Below are 14,084 nucleotides of genomic sequence, written 5' to 3'. Positions count from 1 at the left end.
GAACACTGTGAATGTCAGCAAATGCGTGTAACCTCAGGCTAAATTCATAAGCACTACATTCTCTGACCGATATTCGACTCCAATCGTGAGGATTGATTCGAGTTTGCGAAAATGGCTTCTTCCGCGCCGAAAGTCGCGCCACCTGAACGTCGGGATCCTCTAGACGTTATTGACAAACAGGCAGATGAGATCGTGGCACTTATCAAAAAGAGCAAGCACTTCATTGTTTTCACGGGTGCAGGCGTCTCGACTTCAGCCGGTAAATCGACCACTAAGCCTTTTTCTGTGTAGTCCACCCGCTGATAGGTATAGGCATTCCCGACTTTCGTGGACCAGAAGGTGCTTGGACACTGAGAGCTCAAGGGCGAGCTCGTACTGGAAAGGCCACGAGCACACTTCAGGCCATCCCGACACCTACGCATATGGCCTTGGTAGAGCTCCAGAATCAAGGAGTTCTGAAGTATCTTGTTAGTCAGAATTGCGATGGCTTGCATCGAAGGAGTGGCATCCTGCGGGTAAGGACTTGCCAATAGACTCTTGGCCGCTCTAACTGATCATCGCAGGATCGCATTTCGGAACTTCATGGCAACAGCAATCGGGAATGTTGCAAAGACTGTGGCAAAGAGTACATACGAGGTAAGAACACTATAGCCAGGATAATACTTCATATGCTGAAACGTCAAAGACTTCCGTGCTGTCGCCAGCTATGAAAAATCAGTGCATGACCATCGGACAGGTCGCAAGTGCACTGCGTGCGGAGGGAACCTCCTTGACACCATCATCAACTTTGGAGAATTCTTACCAGAGGAACCGCTCAAGGTTGCTCGAAGTCATGCCAAGAAGGCTGATCTTTGCATTGCACTCGGGTCATCACTCAGTGTTCCTCCAGCGAGTGGCATCCCCGAGACATGCGGAAAGAGTCGAAAAAGCAAGCTTATCATCTGCAACCTACAAGAGACTTTCATGGAAGGCATTGCCGATATGCATATTTGGGCTGAGTCGGATGTTTTGATGACAAGAGTGATGAATAGGCTTGGATACACCATCCCAAGTTTCATCTTGAAGCGCCGGCTTGTGCTCAAGATTGAGCGGGATGCACACGCTCGTCAGGTTATTGTATTGACTGGCGTCGACGATGACGGTACTCCAGTCACATATCTCCAATCTGTCAAGCTTGAGGACAGCAGACGTATAGTAAGGTCTGAGCCCTTTTCATTCGTCTTCCGAGAAGGTCTTAGTACTGGAGCCGAAGTCAAGTTTGCACTTGAGTTCATGGGACATTACAATGAACCCAATGTCGTTATTGACTACAGTGTCCCTGCGGAAGAGGGCGCAGAGACGGTGTACGATCTTTCATATGACCTTGGTACGGGGGAATGGGTGATCATGCGGTGACAAGAGCATTCTACGTTTGCTCCTTCATGAGCTCATTGGCGCTGCATCTAAGCATAACTTGGACTGCAATTAAAATTTACGTGGTTTTTGCAATCAACGACCAACAACCAACAGCATGTAGCATCAAGACGGTCGCTAGACCAGGATGTAGCCCCTGCATTTTGCCTGCAACCGACTTGGCATATCCACAATGCATACAAACGACCTCGGGCCATTTATTCACAACTTTCATTTAAGGGATAGCTTTCCACCGCTCAGACACACGATTTTGTGCTGAGAAATCACGTATACTCTTCCTTCTTTCTTTCACTGCATCACGTCACTCTTTTCGTCCCAAGTTCTTTTCGCTTTTGAATAGCTAGCAAAACTCACTATGATTGCCTCTAAAGTTTTCGTCACTCTGGGCGTACCCTTGTGCATCAATGCTTTCAGTCTCTATGATGCTGGAACAGACAAAGATGTAACAAAAGCCTGCGATAAGGCCATGTCAGCGGACATCAATTGCAACAAAAAGGCATTCAGCTTTATCAACGGAGGTTGGTACGGCTCTCTCGACAGTGGAGCCTTGACCGACGCGGTCTGCACCAATACTTGCTCTCAATCACTCCAGGACTGGGTTACCAGTGTTTCCGAGGACTGCGAGGATAAAGATAAAGCCCAATACGGCCTTCGTATCTGGACAGGCTGGAATGCGACTTGTTTGAAAGACACCAAGACAGGACGATATTGCAACGGTTAGTAGCTGACAGACTTGAGCAAATGTTTAATAACTGACTGTATCCAAGATATCATCGAAGATTTCACTGATGTTGGAGAAGAGGAGGAGCTCCCGCACGATGAGCTTTGCCACCCTTGTTATGTGAAGCGTCTCGAGATGTATAAACCCTCGCCGCACGCCCTCAACATTAAATGGCACGAAGAGCAACTTGAGCTCGTGCACAAGAAGTGCAGTAGTTCAGCCTCCACCGAGACTGCTGTGCTCACTTCAAGTAAGAGTGAACCATCCGGGGCGGCGACTACGGCAGAGGCCTCGGAAGCCTCTCAAGAGGCCAAGAGCGGGAGTGAGTCTGTAATGTCCACTGAGACCCCAGTGCAGACTACATCATCTGAACTGACTGTGCCATCTGCGCCCAATGCAGGTGCCAAATCTGGACAGGGAGTGTCGTTCGGGTATGAGTCTCTGATGCTTCTTTTGTCGATGAACATCTTTGTGTAGGGAGATTGTCTATTTCTATCAGAGCTAATGGACTAATACTGTTAGAGACTTTTGAATCCATATTCATTCGTAGCTATATTCTCACGACCTAGTTTATATCGTTATCGATCCTTCAAGGGTATCCTTTACCCACTGTATTGTCTCAACACAGGGCATACGACTGAGCATCTACCAGAAGGGGAAGTAGAGGTCAAAATCACTCAGGGTGAGATTTAGCGTATCTACAGATAAACAATTCTTAAGTGATCTGCCTTTCGCTCTACCTGAGATTCGTTGTTGAAGCGGCAAGCATGCGAGGTTCACTGGACCCTGCATGTTTCCCCACCGTTGCCTGTAAAGTTAGTCTACTCCTATGGCTATCGTAAATCTGATGACATATTGTATGCCAAGCCGGATGCAGGCAAGGAACAAAAGAAGTGGATTTTTATATCAGCAGACTTCTGTCCGTGATCCATGTAACGCTGTGTTGGTTGATTGTGATGTTGGTTGTTGGTTTATGTTAAGCGTGATTTTCGAGTCCCACAACTCCACAAGGCTAGTAAGGTTCTGCTGGCTAACGTATCGGACAAGCTTACTTGCCTCGGTTCTTAACTGATGGATTTCTCTGTGTCTGGCGGCGGAGCGATGGATGCTACTGCATATAGCAGGTCCACGGCCTCGTTTTGGTTGCTCTCGAACATAGAACACAACGCGATCTTCAGACGCTTCAACGATCCTACCCCTGCTCAAGAGCCATGAACGATTCTCGACAGGGATATTAGTTGCCAGTCTCCAATCATTGACATTGGGTCCCTTGCAGTTTGTGCTGGGCGGTCTTGGCGACCTTGGCAGATATACAAAAGGCCCGTTATGTTTGCATTATGAATAATAAGTTATCTCACAATTTCATTTACCGCCTAGCCCAACCCGTTTATGTGGGTATATGGCTGAGGCTTGCCTCAATAAATGATAACCAGGACCCATCATCCTCGTTGTTCACAGTCCATCGCCCGTATCATTCGGTTTCTGTCTCACCAACATTCACAATGGCCATGTCCAGATTTGTTGTCACGCTTGGTCTCTGCGTGAGCGCCAGTGCAATAAAACTGTTCGAACCCGGAGACTTTAATCCTGAAGATGTCTGGGTTGGGAGCGCTTGTGAGAAGGTATTGAGAACTGAAATCGATTGCGACAAATACATTTTCGAATTCACCGTCCCGGAATTTCGAGGCCAATCATCTAAAGATCTAGAGATGGCCGACACGATCTGTAGCGACAGGTGCTCCGACTCGCTTCGCAACTGGTATCCTAAGCTCGTCAAGGAATGTGCTGAGGAAGATTTCATGTCCGACACTTACCCAACAAACTATTGGCTATACATTGGTAATAGCATGTCGAGCGGCTGGAATCAGACATGTGCCAAGGATCCGAAAACAGGTCGATACTGTGGCGGTTGGTAGTCTCGTTCTTATTGACGACGGCTCAACTAACTCTCTTGCCAGAAATTATCAACGAATTCTCCAAAGTGGAAGATGATGAGGAAATGCCCCTTGAAGAGCTCTGCCATCCCTGTTACGTCAAGATGATTAATATGAGGTCAACTTCATTTGCATGGCCGTCACTGGAAGATCCGGGAGGTAAGTGGTGGCCCAAGCAACTGGAGCTGGTCAAAGAGAAGTGCAGCGGCACGGAGTCAAAGAAAGATGCCTCATACCTCGACGAAAAAGAGTCAGCAGAGGAAGAAACGACCTCGGTTACTCCTCACAAGACTGCCAGCGCGGATGGTTCAGGTGTAGGCCCTATGCCGACAGCAAGTACTTCCTCAACCGAGGCTGCGGTGTCAGAAAGTGCTGCTCAGGGAGCAACACTGGAGAGACTATGGCAAGCAAGCATGTTTGCAGTTGCTGGTATGCACTGCTTATGCTCGGTATGGGCGTGATTATTTTCTAGGTTTCAGTGAATGCTTATGTGTTTTTACTGTTCACATAGACAGTTAGAGCTACCAGAGAAATATTAGTCTCTTCTGGGTATATATTTTACATTCTTTTGTCATTGATCTTCATTGAGTAATATATTTGTATTTGCTGCCTCTTTTGCGGTGATGCATCCCGAATCCAAGGTCCCTCTTCCCACCATATTTAGTAAACCATCCGGAATGAGAAATCAGTTGGACTTCTGATCCGTGCACTTGCACGACATGATTGCATTTTTGCAGCAATTACAGTTTCAAAAGGTGATGTAACTCGGTCTCCTAACTCGATTCTTGACAACCCTTTCACATTTGTCTCATACGGTTCTAAACAGATGTGTCTGACACATGTAACGAAAGGGGTACGTTTCGTGTGGATGAGGGCCGTGGCTCACTACATGCCAACCAACAGTTCAGCTTCTACCAAATAAACTGCTCATCACCCATTGTTTCCCAATTTCCCCATCACTATTCTTCCCCTTCATTGTCTAAACCTGCCTGAGCAATCTCGAGTTAAAGCTTATGACCCGGAATGCCCGCCATAACCACAATAACAGAGACCTACACGACCTACTTATAATTCCAATCCCTCCACTCCGTCCTTGTCTCAATGGCTTCAATTACTTGGGATCCAGCAGATGTATTGCAGATTTCTGACCATCGCCAATGCATCGGCATCACCACAAGACAAACCCGCTGTACGTCTACTATCAAGGAGCCCCGTCTTTCGGCAATTGGTGCATTACTCGACCGGATGTCGCAAAACTCTCCTGAATTCGCCACGAGACAAACTCTATATCAACTCGCAGATTTATGCCTTTGTCGCACTTACCATTCACATCAAGTACAAGAATTCGTTAGCCTCTGGACAACCGTGGTAGAGGAGACAGTATCCGTGAAGCTTGAGAAGATTGCGAAGCGAATGGACGATTTTAGACAGGCCGAACGGTCACTGGAAATGCATTCGCGTATTTCCAAATTGCAGGAAAGTCTTAGTGCGACAAGTCAAGAAAATGACCAAATACAGAAGCAGTACCAACGAGACGTCAAAAGATTACGACGCAACATCAAGGATCTGGAACAAGAGCTTCGAGAAAGCAAAGGTGGTAATAATATCACGGAACAGAAGTCGCTAGCCATGAAATTCGACATTGAACATGTGTTCCGACCCAAAATCATTCATCTAGAACAAAAGCTCAAAGAAAGCCAAGATCGAAACAATATTTCGGAAGGGAGATTATCAGCCATGAGAACGAAACTTGAAAAGCTTCAGGCCCAGACAATGAGTGATTGGCTCGCTCGAAATAGGCTCGAAATTGAGAGCAAATCTCTGAAAGTGGAATTGATTAATGCGCAAAAGAAACTGGATGAAGATACGTCCATCAACGAAAAGAACCGGGACTTTGATAATCAGATTAAAAACCTTGAAAGGAAGATTAAACAATACACAGTCATGTTAGAGGATACAGCAAAGAAAGCCAGGGCGAATGAAGATAAAGTCGTAACTGAACGTGCTGCGAAAGAGTCCATGGAAAAACGCTATAAGGCTCAACTTACCGAACGAGACGGCGAGATCTCAAGGCTCAAGAATCACAGGGAGGAATTGGAAGAGACTGTTTCTGGACTACAAGCTAGTATCGACGCTTGTTGGTGGCATAGATTCCAGGCGTGGAAGGAACGTTTTCGGAAGAGGAATAAATCAGGATCTTGGATAAGCATTGCGGATGGAACGAATGAAGATATTGGTCTGAAGACGTATGCTTAAGGACACATACTATAGATGATATGGTTGACGTTCACCTCCGGTGACTACAGTTCTTCAACTGGTCTTGGAACTTCGCATAATGGTGATGACTTTATCTTCAGAAGCTGACCTATTGGTGTAGTCACGAAGGCGCTAGAATTTTTGCCACCAATGACTGAAATCCCAAACTCTCTTCCATTCCCTCCGCATCCACGATCCGGAGAATCCGCAACTATGAAATAGACTTAAAAAGCACCCTCACTTCTATTGGGGCGCCTTGCAACACCTCCACCCCCAATTCGAAAGCGGACCTTAAACTCCCGAGGTTTTGCTGGAGAATAAGCATTGCGGGACGGACCTCCGCTGACACGATTGGACCGCATCGAGATCCCGGTCATGGATCGGCAACCCCAGATCCCACTTCCCGGTCAGGCTCGGCGAGCCATCCGGAATGAGAAGTCAGCTGTTCTTCTGATCAATGCACTTGGACGATATGGGAAGTTTCCCCAGGCTTTTACGGACGTCCGGTGGTATACGCGGATAAGATGGTAGTCTAGGAAAGAATTCTTTATAAGCGACGCTTGTATAAAGATTCCATCGAAGCCGGTTGGTCTTAGAAATCCGGCATTGTCAGTTACCTCAGTAGCAATCATGGTCTCTTGGAATAACATCTTCACACTGGCCCTGGGCCTCATCGGCTCAGCTCGTGCCTATACCAACCCCATCAGAAACCCCGGTGGTGGTGATCCTCAGATTACCTACACCGGAGGATACTACTACCTTATCTCGACAGAATGGACAAACCTGCAACTCTCTCGAGCTACCACCATCGAGGGCCTCAAGACTGCTACTCCTAAGGTCATCTACACAGACTCTGACCCTTCGCGCTCATCCAATGTTTGGGCACCTGAGCTTCACTACCTTGGAGGAAAGTGGTATATCTACTATACTGCTGGCAAGGCCGAGGACCTTACTGGTCAGCGCTCACATGTTATTAAGGGTAAGTCCCCCATCTTCTCTGGGTGACATAAAGCTAACAGACGTAGGTGGTGCTTCTCCCTGGGACAGCTGGTCATACGGAGCCAAGCTCTCTGATGACTGGGGCATCGACGGCACTATCCTTCGCACCAACCAATTCGGCAACTACTTCGTCTACTCTTGCATGACCGGCGTTCAATACCAATCAACCTGTATCCGCAAGCTCGGCTCAGACTTCTTGTCCGTCGGTGCCCTCAGCATCATCTCTCAACCCGATCAAAGCTGGGAAAAGAGCGGAACTCCCGTGCAAGAGGGACCTAACGCTTTATACTTCGGCGGCAAGACCTACATCTCCTACTCAGCAAACTACTGCTGGACCCCAGATTACTGTGTCGCTCTGCTCGAGTGGGACGGAAAGACTGATCCTGCCAAGGCTTCAGCTTGGAAGAAGTCCAACGGTTGTGTTCTCAAGAGCGCTAATGGAAGCTACGGAACTGGTCACAACAGTTTCTTCCAAAGCCCTGACGGAAAGCAGACGTTCATCACTTTCCATGCTACGTCTAACAAGAATGGTGCTTGTGATGATACAAGATATGCTATGACGCAGCCACTGACTGCGAATGCTGATGGCACACCGAACTTTGGGTCTGTCCAGCCTTTCTCTCACCAATTTGCTGAACCTTCTAAATAAGTACTGTTGTTATTGGTAATACTGTTTCCATCTATCTTAGTGGCCAGGGCCGCGACAATCATGGAGCAGAACTTGGAGTCCTGGTTAGGCAACACCGAATACAAGGAGCCAAGAATTACTATTTTCGTTCGATATACATGTGACGATGCGAGATAGGTGATGACGTGACTTAATCCGATGTCTCAATGGTCATGCGAAAGAGGAAGCTGCCTGGTTGCTGTCAACCTCCTTTCGGCATCGGGGAGAATGGAAGCTACCTGACTTTTAGGCTTTTGACTCCCGCAATCATGCTTAAATAGCCACGGCGGCGGAGTATGCTGACGCAAGTGAAACATGGCAAGAGGCTAAGCCCATTGGATCGTTCAGCTCATGCATTTCGCCAACATCCGTTTCAAACCGGACGTGACACAACAAGGCATCAGTGACAGTTTCCGTCGTCTTTTTCCGGGGTGGCTTGAGCTGAAAACAATAGCGCGAAGCTTACTGGTGTTTAAATATGATCTTCCAATCAACGATGGATGGCTGGCTGAGGCTGAGCATGAAAACAGTCTAGACTCCAGCATTTACTGCCTCTGTGGCGTTTCCGTCAGAGCGGCATGATTTAATAATAGCGCTCTGCCCTCATCAGGTCCTTGTGTTTCTCTCATCTAATTCCTAACTTCTTCTGCGTAATCCAGGAACTCAGTGCGCTTCATGGGATTGCACTCAAGATGGAAGTGAACTATACCGCTATCACAGACTACTACATGATCAGGTGTTTCAGTGGAGGAAACTTCTACGTCTGCAAGAAACCTTCAACTAACTTAGAGTTTGTCGGATGCTGCGACTCGGATCCATGTGCCGACGGGTCTGGAATCTGCCCGCAAACAGACCTACGACCGATGAGCTACAGCCCGGGGCGAACAGCATACAAATTCGGCCTTGAATGCGGCGCTCTCCATAATGCCTCTTTTTATCGATGCGATTTGTCAATGCCGCATTTTTTGGGATGCTGTGGTGTTGATCCGTGTTCGAGAGGATGTCCTCAAAACCAGTTAATCCCGGCGCAGTTACCAGCGCTAGAAGGATGGCGGAAATTATTTCTTGAGCCGTACCGTGTGCAGAATGGTACAGCTGCAGATTTGAGACCTGGAGTAGAAGCGAATAGTACTTTTGAGGCACCTGATTTCTCGAATATTAACTGGGATCGTGGTAAGCATGAAGTTGGACCTGCGACTGTTATAGGAATCTGTGCGGGTTTTCTTGTTGCAACTCTGCTCATTCTGGGACTTGTACGGCATTATTGGTATAGTCGATTGATCGATGCTTAGCGAAACTCATGCTAATAATTGTTCAGGCCGTCTTCAACTTCACCAAAACATGAACAAACAGATATTGCACATGCACCATTTCTGGCCCACGACTCAATAGACGATGTCGCGTATTCGCAGATGGAAGAGATGATACCACATACAAGAATACGAGATAACTGGCATGGCGGCCCAAAGACATTAGAACACTGGGACGCGCCAACAGTGTTTAGTTGGATTTTCAGCGTTCTTCTCACATTCACGCCGCTCTGTTTCATTGGTAAGATATATCCTTCAATTTGAAAGGGAAAACTAACCAGGAAAAGCTCTCGCTATCACAGCGATCCGTCTTGATAACCAACCTCATTCCGACTACGGCAAAACGGTCTTGCAACTAACGGTACTCAGTCCATCGTTGTACCCCATATTATTTGCCGCCTTAGTCGGAAGGTTTTACCGGGTCTTTGGCCGATGGTGCCTTGAAAGCCGCGGTGGTGTAAGCCTCCCTGTTCTAGAACAGTTGATCGGCAGTCAGAACTTGGCCACCGCCATTGAGCGAATTTTTGTAATACGAACAAATGCCGTTGTTGGCATTATAATTCTCACTTCCTGGCTTCTCTCGCCTTTGGGTGGACAGAGTTCGTCGAGACTTCTACAAGATGCAAAGTTCGAGTTGGTATCGAACGGAACGGTTTACTACGCTGATCCAGCATATCAAGTGTCCCACTCGAGATGGGTCGACTACCGACATAGCGTTGGCGCAACGTACGCTGCGAGTTTACTGTCATCGTCGAAGCAGAAAGCATCACCGAGAGATATTTGGGGGTTGCCGAAAATTCCCCAGTTGTCGCAGGATAGACTTGATGATGGCTCATACGATCTCTATGATGTGAACAAATCGGACTTGGTCTCAGGCAAGGCCTCTTATGCTTCGTTGCTGGGTATCGAGATTCAAGGCCTCGTCAGACCCGACGAACCTACCAAGTTCAACTTTACGATACCAACCTCATATTTCCACGTCGGTTGCGATTTCGTCGACAGCTTCGATCCGTTACGAGGGAAGTTGACTAAGAACCAAACGAACGTTCTTGACCTGTTCTACAAATACCCCAGCTTCTCTGCTTTCAACATCCTCCCTCAATCTTGGTTCAACTCAGAAGGGGAAGAGGATGACATTAACTCGCCGTATCAGTTCATATACGTCAAGCAAATGCGCGGCTCTCAACTTTACGTCGTAAAGTGTACCACTCACGAGGTCAAGGTCGAAACAACCATTCACTGCGGACCAGGAGACCCAGCGACGACCTGTGAAGCACGAAAGCAACGGCGACTTTCTACTGAGAACCAGACTGGAAGCTCTCTATTTCCGCCATCGGTTACGCGAAGCGATTTGCGTCTCAAAGAGTTGAGTTATGCTCTGTATGCTTGGGCGCAAGCTTCCGGTGACAAGGACGGAGTTCAGCCGTCGCCATCGGAGATGTACCTGATGAAAGATGAAAATCCGTATGAATTCACCAGTCAATTGCCGTGGACGAAAGAAGATCTCGCCAAGTTTCCATATGTGTTTTCCAGGCGAATGACGACCGCTTTCAACACATATTGGGACGCCGGATTAAATCCTGGAGGTCATACCAACGTCTCATATGGCATAATCCCATCGCATAACATGAACGGTCTGGAGACCGGTCGGACCTACAAGGACTCCTTCATGAACACCACCATGGGTACAAGAATAACCACGATTGATGTTTACAGCGCGCAGCGCGTTTGGGTCGGTCTGTTGCTATTCACAACAATGGTGCTGCAAATTCTTGCCATTTGCGGCCTCGTTCTCGAGATACTGATCCAAGGCCCGGATGTTCTCGGTTTCGCTAGTACTCTAACCAGAGACAATCCGTATGTGCCGCTTCCGGCAGGGGGATCTCATCTCGACGGACCTGAAAGAGCAAGATGTTTAAAGAATATGAGGCTTGAGCTCGTGGATGTGCGCCCTGAAGATGAAACTGGCTATTTAGCCGTGAGGGCAGTGTCATTGGCGAAAGGGCAGGACACGAGCATGATTGAAGGGAGCGTAAAATCGAGAAAGTGGGTGCACTTGAATAGGAGGAGGCTGTACGAATAAATGGGCTAGCCTCGATAGAGCAGCTACAAGTGCCGGGGCCGAGATATCGTAACCGTAGAAAACAGGGGGTGTTCAGGTCCCTGATAAACTAAACAAATTTATCCTGTCAGTGCCAGAATCAGATCTCGCAGGGTTACGCTTCGAGCTTCCCATAAAAGCGGTGCACATGCCCTCGTGAGGGGTTCCGATAGGGCACGGGTGATACCGAGCGTTATTTACGGTGCGGTATCCCCCTAGACTTCCTCGAGACACCGCTGACGGCGCCATAGCAAGAGGGAAAATGCTTGAATCACATCATGCCCCGGGCGTTGGGATGAGAAAAGGCTTAGCTTTTCACTAGCGACGCGTCTGTGAAATGCCATACGCTAACGCCGTACGACGCATCCAATAAATCTACCGAAACAGTCCGCGGGCCCCGCCTCTGTTGCAGGGATCTGTCATTGTATCGGAGCGTGAAAGCTTCGAGACTCTGCTCCTTCAGGCCTAAGCGTTGCCGGTTTTCCCGTCTGTTTGGGACCAACAGAAATACGAGAATAAATGTAATTTGACTCCCTCGTAAAAAAAGACTAAGAAAGCCTGTTGGGCTGAACTCTTATCTCCTTTTTTTTTATCTCCCTCTTCCCTCCTCCTCTCATGTCTTGTCGTGTCTTTTTTTAAACATATCAGGCGTTCTTCAACAAGGGCTTAAATTTCTTTTCCCCTTCGCCCACCAAAGTCAAAACGGAATTGTCCGAATCTTTTTACCTCATGAACTTTGTCTATTTCCAATCGAGGTGACACTTACGAAAAGCAATCTCGCCGTCGAGATGAAGACCTCAAACCTCACACAAATGGCCAAGCTGCTGCTGCCGCGGGCAAGCAGGCAGAAGGGCGTCCTTCTTGCCATGGGCATCTTGGTAATATTTGGACTGATAACACATACCTGGGGATTTTATTTCGAACCTCCCAGCCTTCTGTCGTATCGGTACGTCGCGCCAGTGGCTGAAATGCCTCCCAGCATTCCAGCGAAATGTCGCTAACAAAATAATCCGCTTGCAGTACAACACGAAGGTCAAACCCGCATCAAGTGAAGCTCGCGTCGCACACGTCGAATTTAATGCATGATCTATGGAAGCCTTTTCTTCTCGACATTAATGCGACAAGCTTTTCAACAGATGAGGGGTACCTTTACGAGGTGCCCAAGGAGAACGAGAACTGGGCGAAGCCATTGGGCAAGAAGCTCCTCATTTTGGATGTTGACACTCGATTGGACAAGGGACCTGGCGCTGTGATGAATGACTCGGCGCTGGATTACAAGGAAATGAAGGGACGAACTGGTGGAATTATGAACCATTATCTCTATGGTATGATCTTGTTTCGCTGCGGGGAGAAGGAAGCTCGGCTAACAGACTCCAGCGATGATTCATGGCTATGACTACAAATTTGTCCGAGCCCCCAATTATCCTAAGCGACACCAGACATGGGTTAAGGTCCCAATGATCCGAGAAGCGCTCAAGTCCCACGATTTCGTTGTTTTCCTCGACGCCGACGCAGAATTCATGTACCCCCAGGTACCATTCGAATGGTTAATGAAGCTATGGAACATCACAGACAAGACACTTCTTGCGCTAGCAAACGATCCCGATTCTCCACGAAACCGCGACGAAAAGGGCAAGGTTATGCAGAACACCGGCTTCATGATCGCCCAGCAGAGCAACCGAACACAAGAACTCTTCGACGACTGGGAGCAATGTCCAAGCGAGAAGAAATACAAGGGCTGTCAGCGATGGGCCAACGACTGGGCACACGAGCAAGCGGCATTCTCCAATTACGTACGATACAGCTATAACCAGACCCAAGACATTGGCACGATACCATGCATGGACGGGAATGGCGCTCCGTATATTGGAGATAAGACTTGTGGCGGAGTCTTCATCCGTCACCATTGGTTCCGCAAGGATGACCCTGCAAAGGATCTCCAACGATTGATCCTCGAGGCTTTTGTGAGTCGGTTACATGCAGGATTTCACAATGAGATACGAGACAATTTCTTAGATGCGAGTCGACATACGTACCCGCTCAACCATTTAGTCTTTTAAGCGTTAGTTGCATATAGATAGATTTTTAATACGAGAAACGTTTTCATCAAGCACGCGACTCTCTTGGAGTGACAGACGATAAATGCATAATCAGGGGTCATGTCACGACGATGGCGTTCTCCAGATTCAGCCCAAGAGGGCCAAGACAAGCTTTCATCTGTAAGGTCAAACCGTAAAAACCGTACCTGAGTTAACGTTACACCTCCTCGTAAGGCTCGTATCCATCAACCCCCCCTTGTCACATGCTTTCCTGCAAGGGAAAAGCACAGCCGCTGACATTATGAAATTAGAACGAGGTGTTAGCAAATCAAAGCCTCTGTCTGCAAGTTTCCACGGGCCGAAACGCCATAATACTCCACTTAGCCGGCATTATTTCCGCTCTGAAGTGCTTGACCGTTTTGTACGACGGCCCCTTGTCCTTGTCCCTGCGTCAGATCATATTGTGGACACGCGAGGGCTGAGTTCTGTGGAGTAATGTCAGCAGGTTTGGATTGGTACGGATATATACGATGAATCAATGCCAAGTGATATTCAGATGAGTTGAAGGAGTTTATAGGATTGGAATGCTGTAAGTGATTGCGACGATGATTACGAGTCAGGACGGTGTCAGAAAAGGGTCATTG

General features: G+C 47.9%; 6 protein-coding genes across 6 annotated transcripts; all 6 read left to right on the top strand.

Moving 5' to 3' along the window:
* Nucleotides 1-111: 111 nt before the first annotated feature.
* Nucleotides 112-2,611, top strand: FOBCDRAFT_246065 (DHS-like NAD/FAD-binding domain-containing protein; the record flags this gene model as incomplete). The annotated part of the gene is made up of 6 exons (XM_059610734.1): nt 112-259; nt 313-515; nt 564-636; nt 686-1,366; nt 1,785-2,129; nt 2,181-2,611. 6 exons carry the CDS (start codon nt 112-114, stop codon nt 2,609-2,611), a joined length of 1,881 nt encoding a protein of 626 aa, XP_059468203.1.
* Nucleotides 2,612-3,636: 1,025 nt separating this feature from the next.
* On the top strand, nt 3,637-4,529 carry FOBCDRAFT_209479 (uncharacterized protein; the record flags this gene model as incomplete). The annotated part of the gene is made up of 2 exons (XM_059609268.1): nt 3,637-4,042; nt 4,093-4,529. The coding sequence occupies 2 exons, from the start codon at nt 3,637-3,639 to the stop codon at nt 4,527-4,529; spliced, it is 843 nt and encodes a 280-aa protein (XP_059468202.1).
* A 640-nt stretch (nt 4,530-5,169) lies between these two features.
* On the top strand, nt 5,170-5,970 carry FOBCDRAFT_110563 (uncharacterized protein; the record flags this gene model as incomplete). Its single annotated transcript, XM_059607713.1, has 2 exons — nt 5,170-5,257; nt 5,369-5,970. Coding segments are annotated over 2 exons (690 nt in total), but the record flags the coding sequence as incomplete, so codon positions are not given.
* Nucleotides 5,971-6,936: 966 nt separating this feature from the next.
* FOBCDRAFT_254642 (glycosyl hydrolase) lies at nt 6,937-8,077 on the top strand. Its single transcript, XM_031193834.3, has 2 exons — nt 6,937-7,303; nt 7,350-8,077. Exons 1-2 carry the CDS (start codon nt 6,955-6,957, stop codon nt 7,970-7,972), a joined length of 972 nt encoding a protein of 323 aa, XP_031030455.2. The 5' UTR covers nt 6,937-6,954; the 3' UTR covers nt 7,973-8,077.
* A 605-nt stretch (nt 8,078-8,682) lies between these two features.
* Nucleotides 8,683-11,468, top strand: FOBCDRAFT_287190 (uncharacterized protein; the record flags this gene model as incomplete). Its single annotated transcript, XM_059611701.1, has 4 exons — nt 8,683-9,163; nt 9,197-9,257; nt 9,309-9,541; nt 9,588-11,468. 4 exons carry the CDS (start codon nt 8,683-8,685, stop codon nt 11,381-11,383), a joined length of 2,571 nt encoding a protein of 856 aa, XP_059466414.1. The 3' UTR covers nt 11,384-11,468.
* A 413-nt stretch (nt 11,469-11,881) lies between these two features.
* FOBCDRAFT_234535 (uncharacterized protein) lies at nt 11,882-13,511 on the top strand. The gene is made up of 3 exons (XM_031193831.3): nt 11,882-12,347; nt 12,422-12,726; nt 12,779-13,511. Exons 1-3 carry the CDS (start codon nt 12,190-12,192, stop codon nt 13,459-13,461), a joined length of 1,146 nt encoding a protein of 381 aa, XP_031030452.2. The 5' UTR covers nt 11,882-12,189; the 3' UTR covers nt 13,462-13,511.
* The last annotated feature ends 573 nt before the right edge of the window (nt 13,512-14,084 follow it).

Source organism: Fusarium oxysporum, chromosome XII (genome assembly GCF_013085055.1).
Source record: "Fusarium oxysporum Fo47 chromosome XII, complete sequence".
Taxonomy (NCBI): Eukaryota; Fungi; Ascomycota; class Sordariomycetes; order Hypocreales; family Nectriaceae; genus Fusarium; species Fusarium oxysporum.
The sequence above is the reverse complement of the archived record's forward strand: the minus strand, read 5'-3'. Positions and strand labels throughout refer to the sequence as shown.

Bases quoted from the DNA above. Each gene is read 5' to 3' on its own strand.
- FOBCDRAFT_254642 (XM_031193834.3), top strand. From the start codon at position 6,955: ATGGTCTCTTGGAATAACATCTTCACACTGGCCCTGGGCCTCATCGGC. The intron at 7,304-7,349 runs GTAAGTCCCCCA...TAACAGACGTAG, and splicing joins GCGCTCACATGTTATTAAGG to GTGGTGCTTCTCCCTGGGAC.
- FOBCDRAFT_234535 (XM_031193831.3), top strand. From the start codon at position 12,190: ATGAAGACCTCAAACCTCACACAAATGGCCAAGCTGCTGCTGCCGCGG. The intron at 12,348-12,421 runs GTACGTCGCGCC...ATCCGCTTGCAG, and splicing joins CCCAGCCTTCTGTCGTATCG to TACAACACGAAGGTCAAACC. The intron at 12,727-12,778 runs GTATGATCTTGT...AACAGACTCCAG, and splicing joins TATGAACCATTATCTCTATG to CGATGATTCATGGCTATGAC.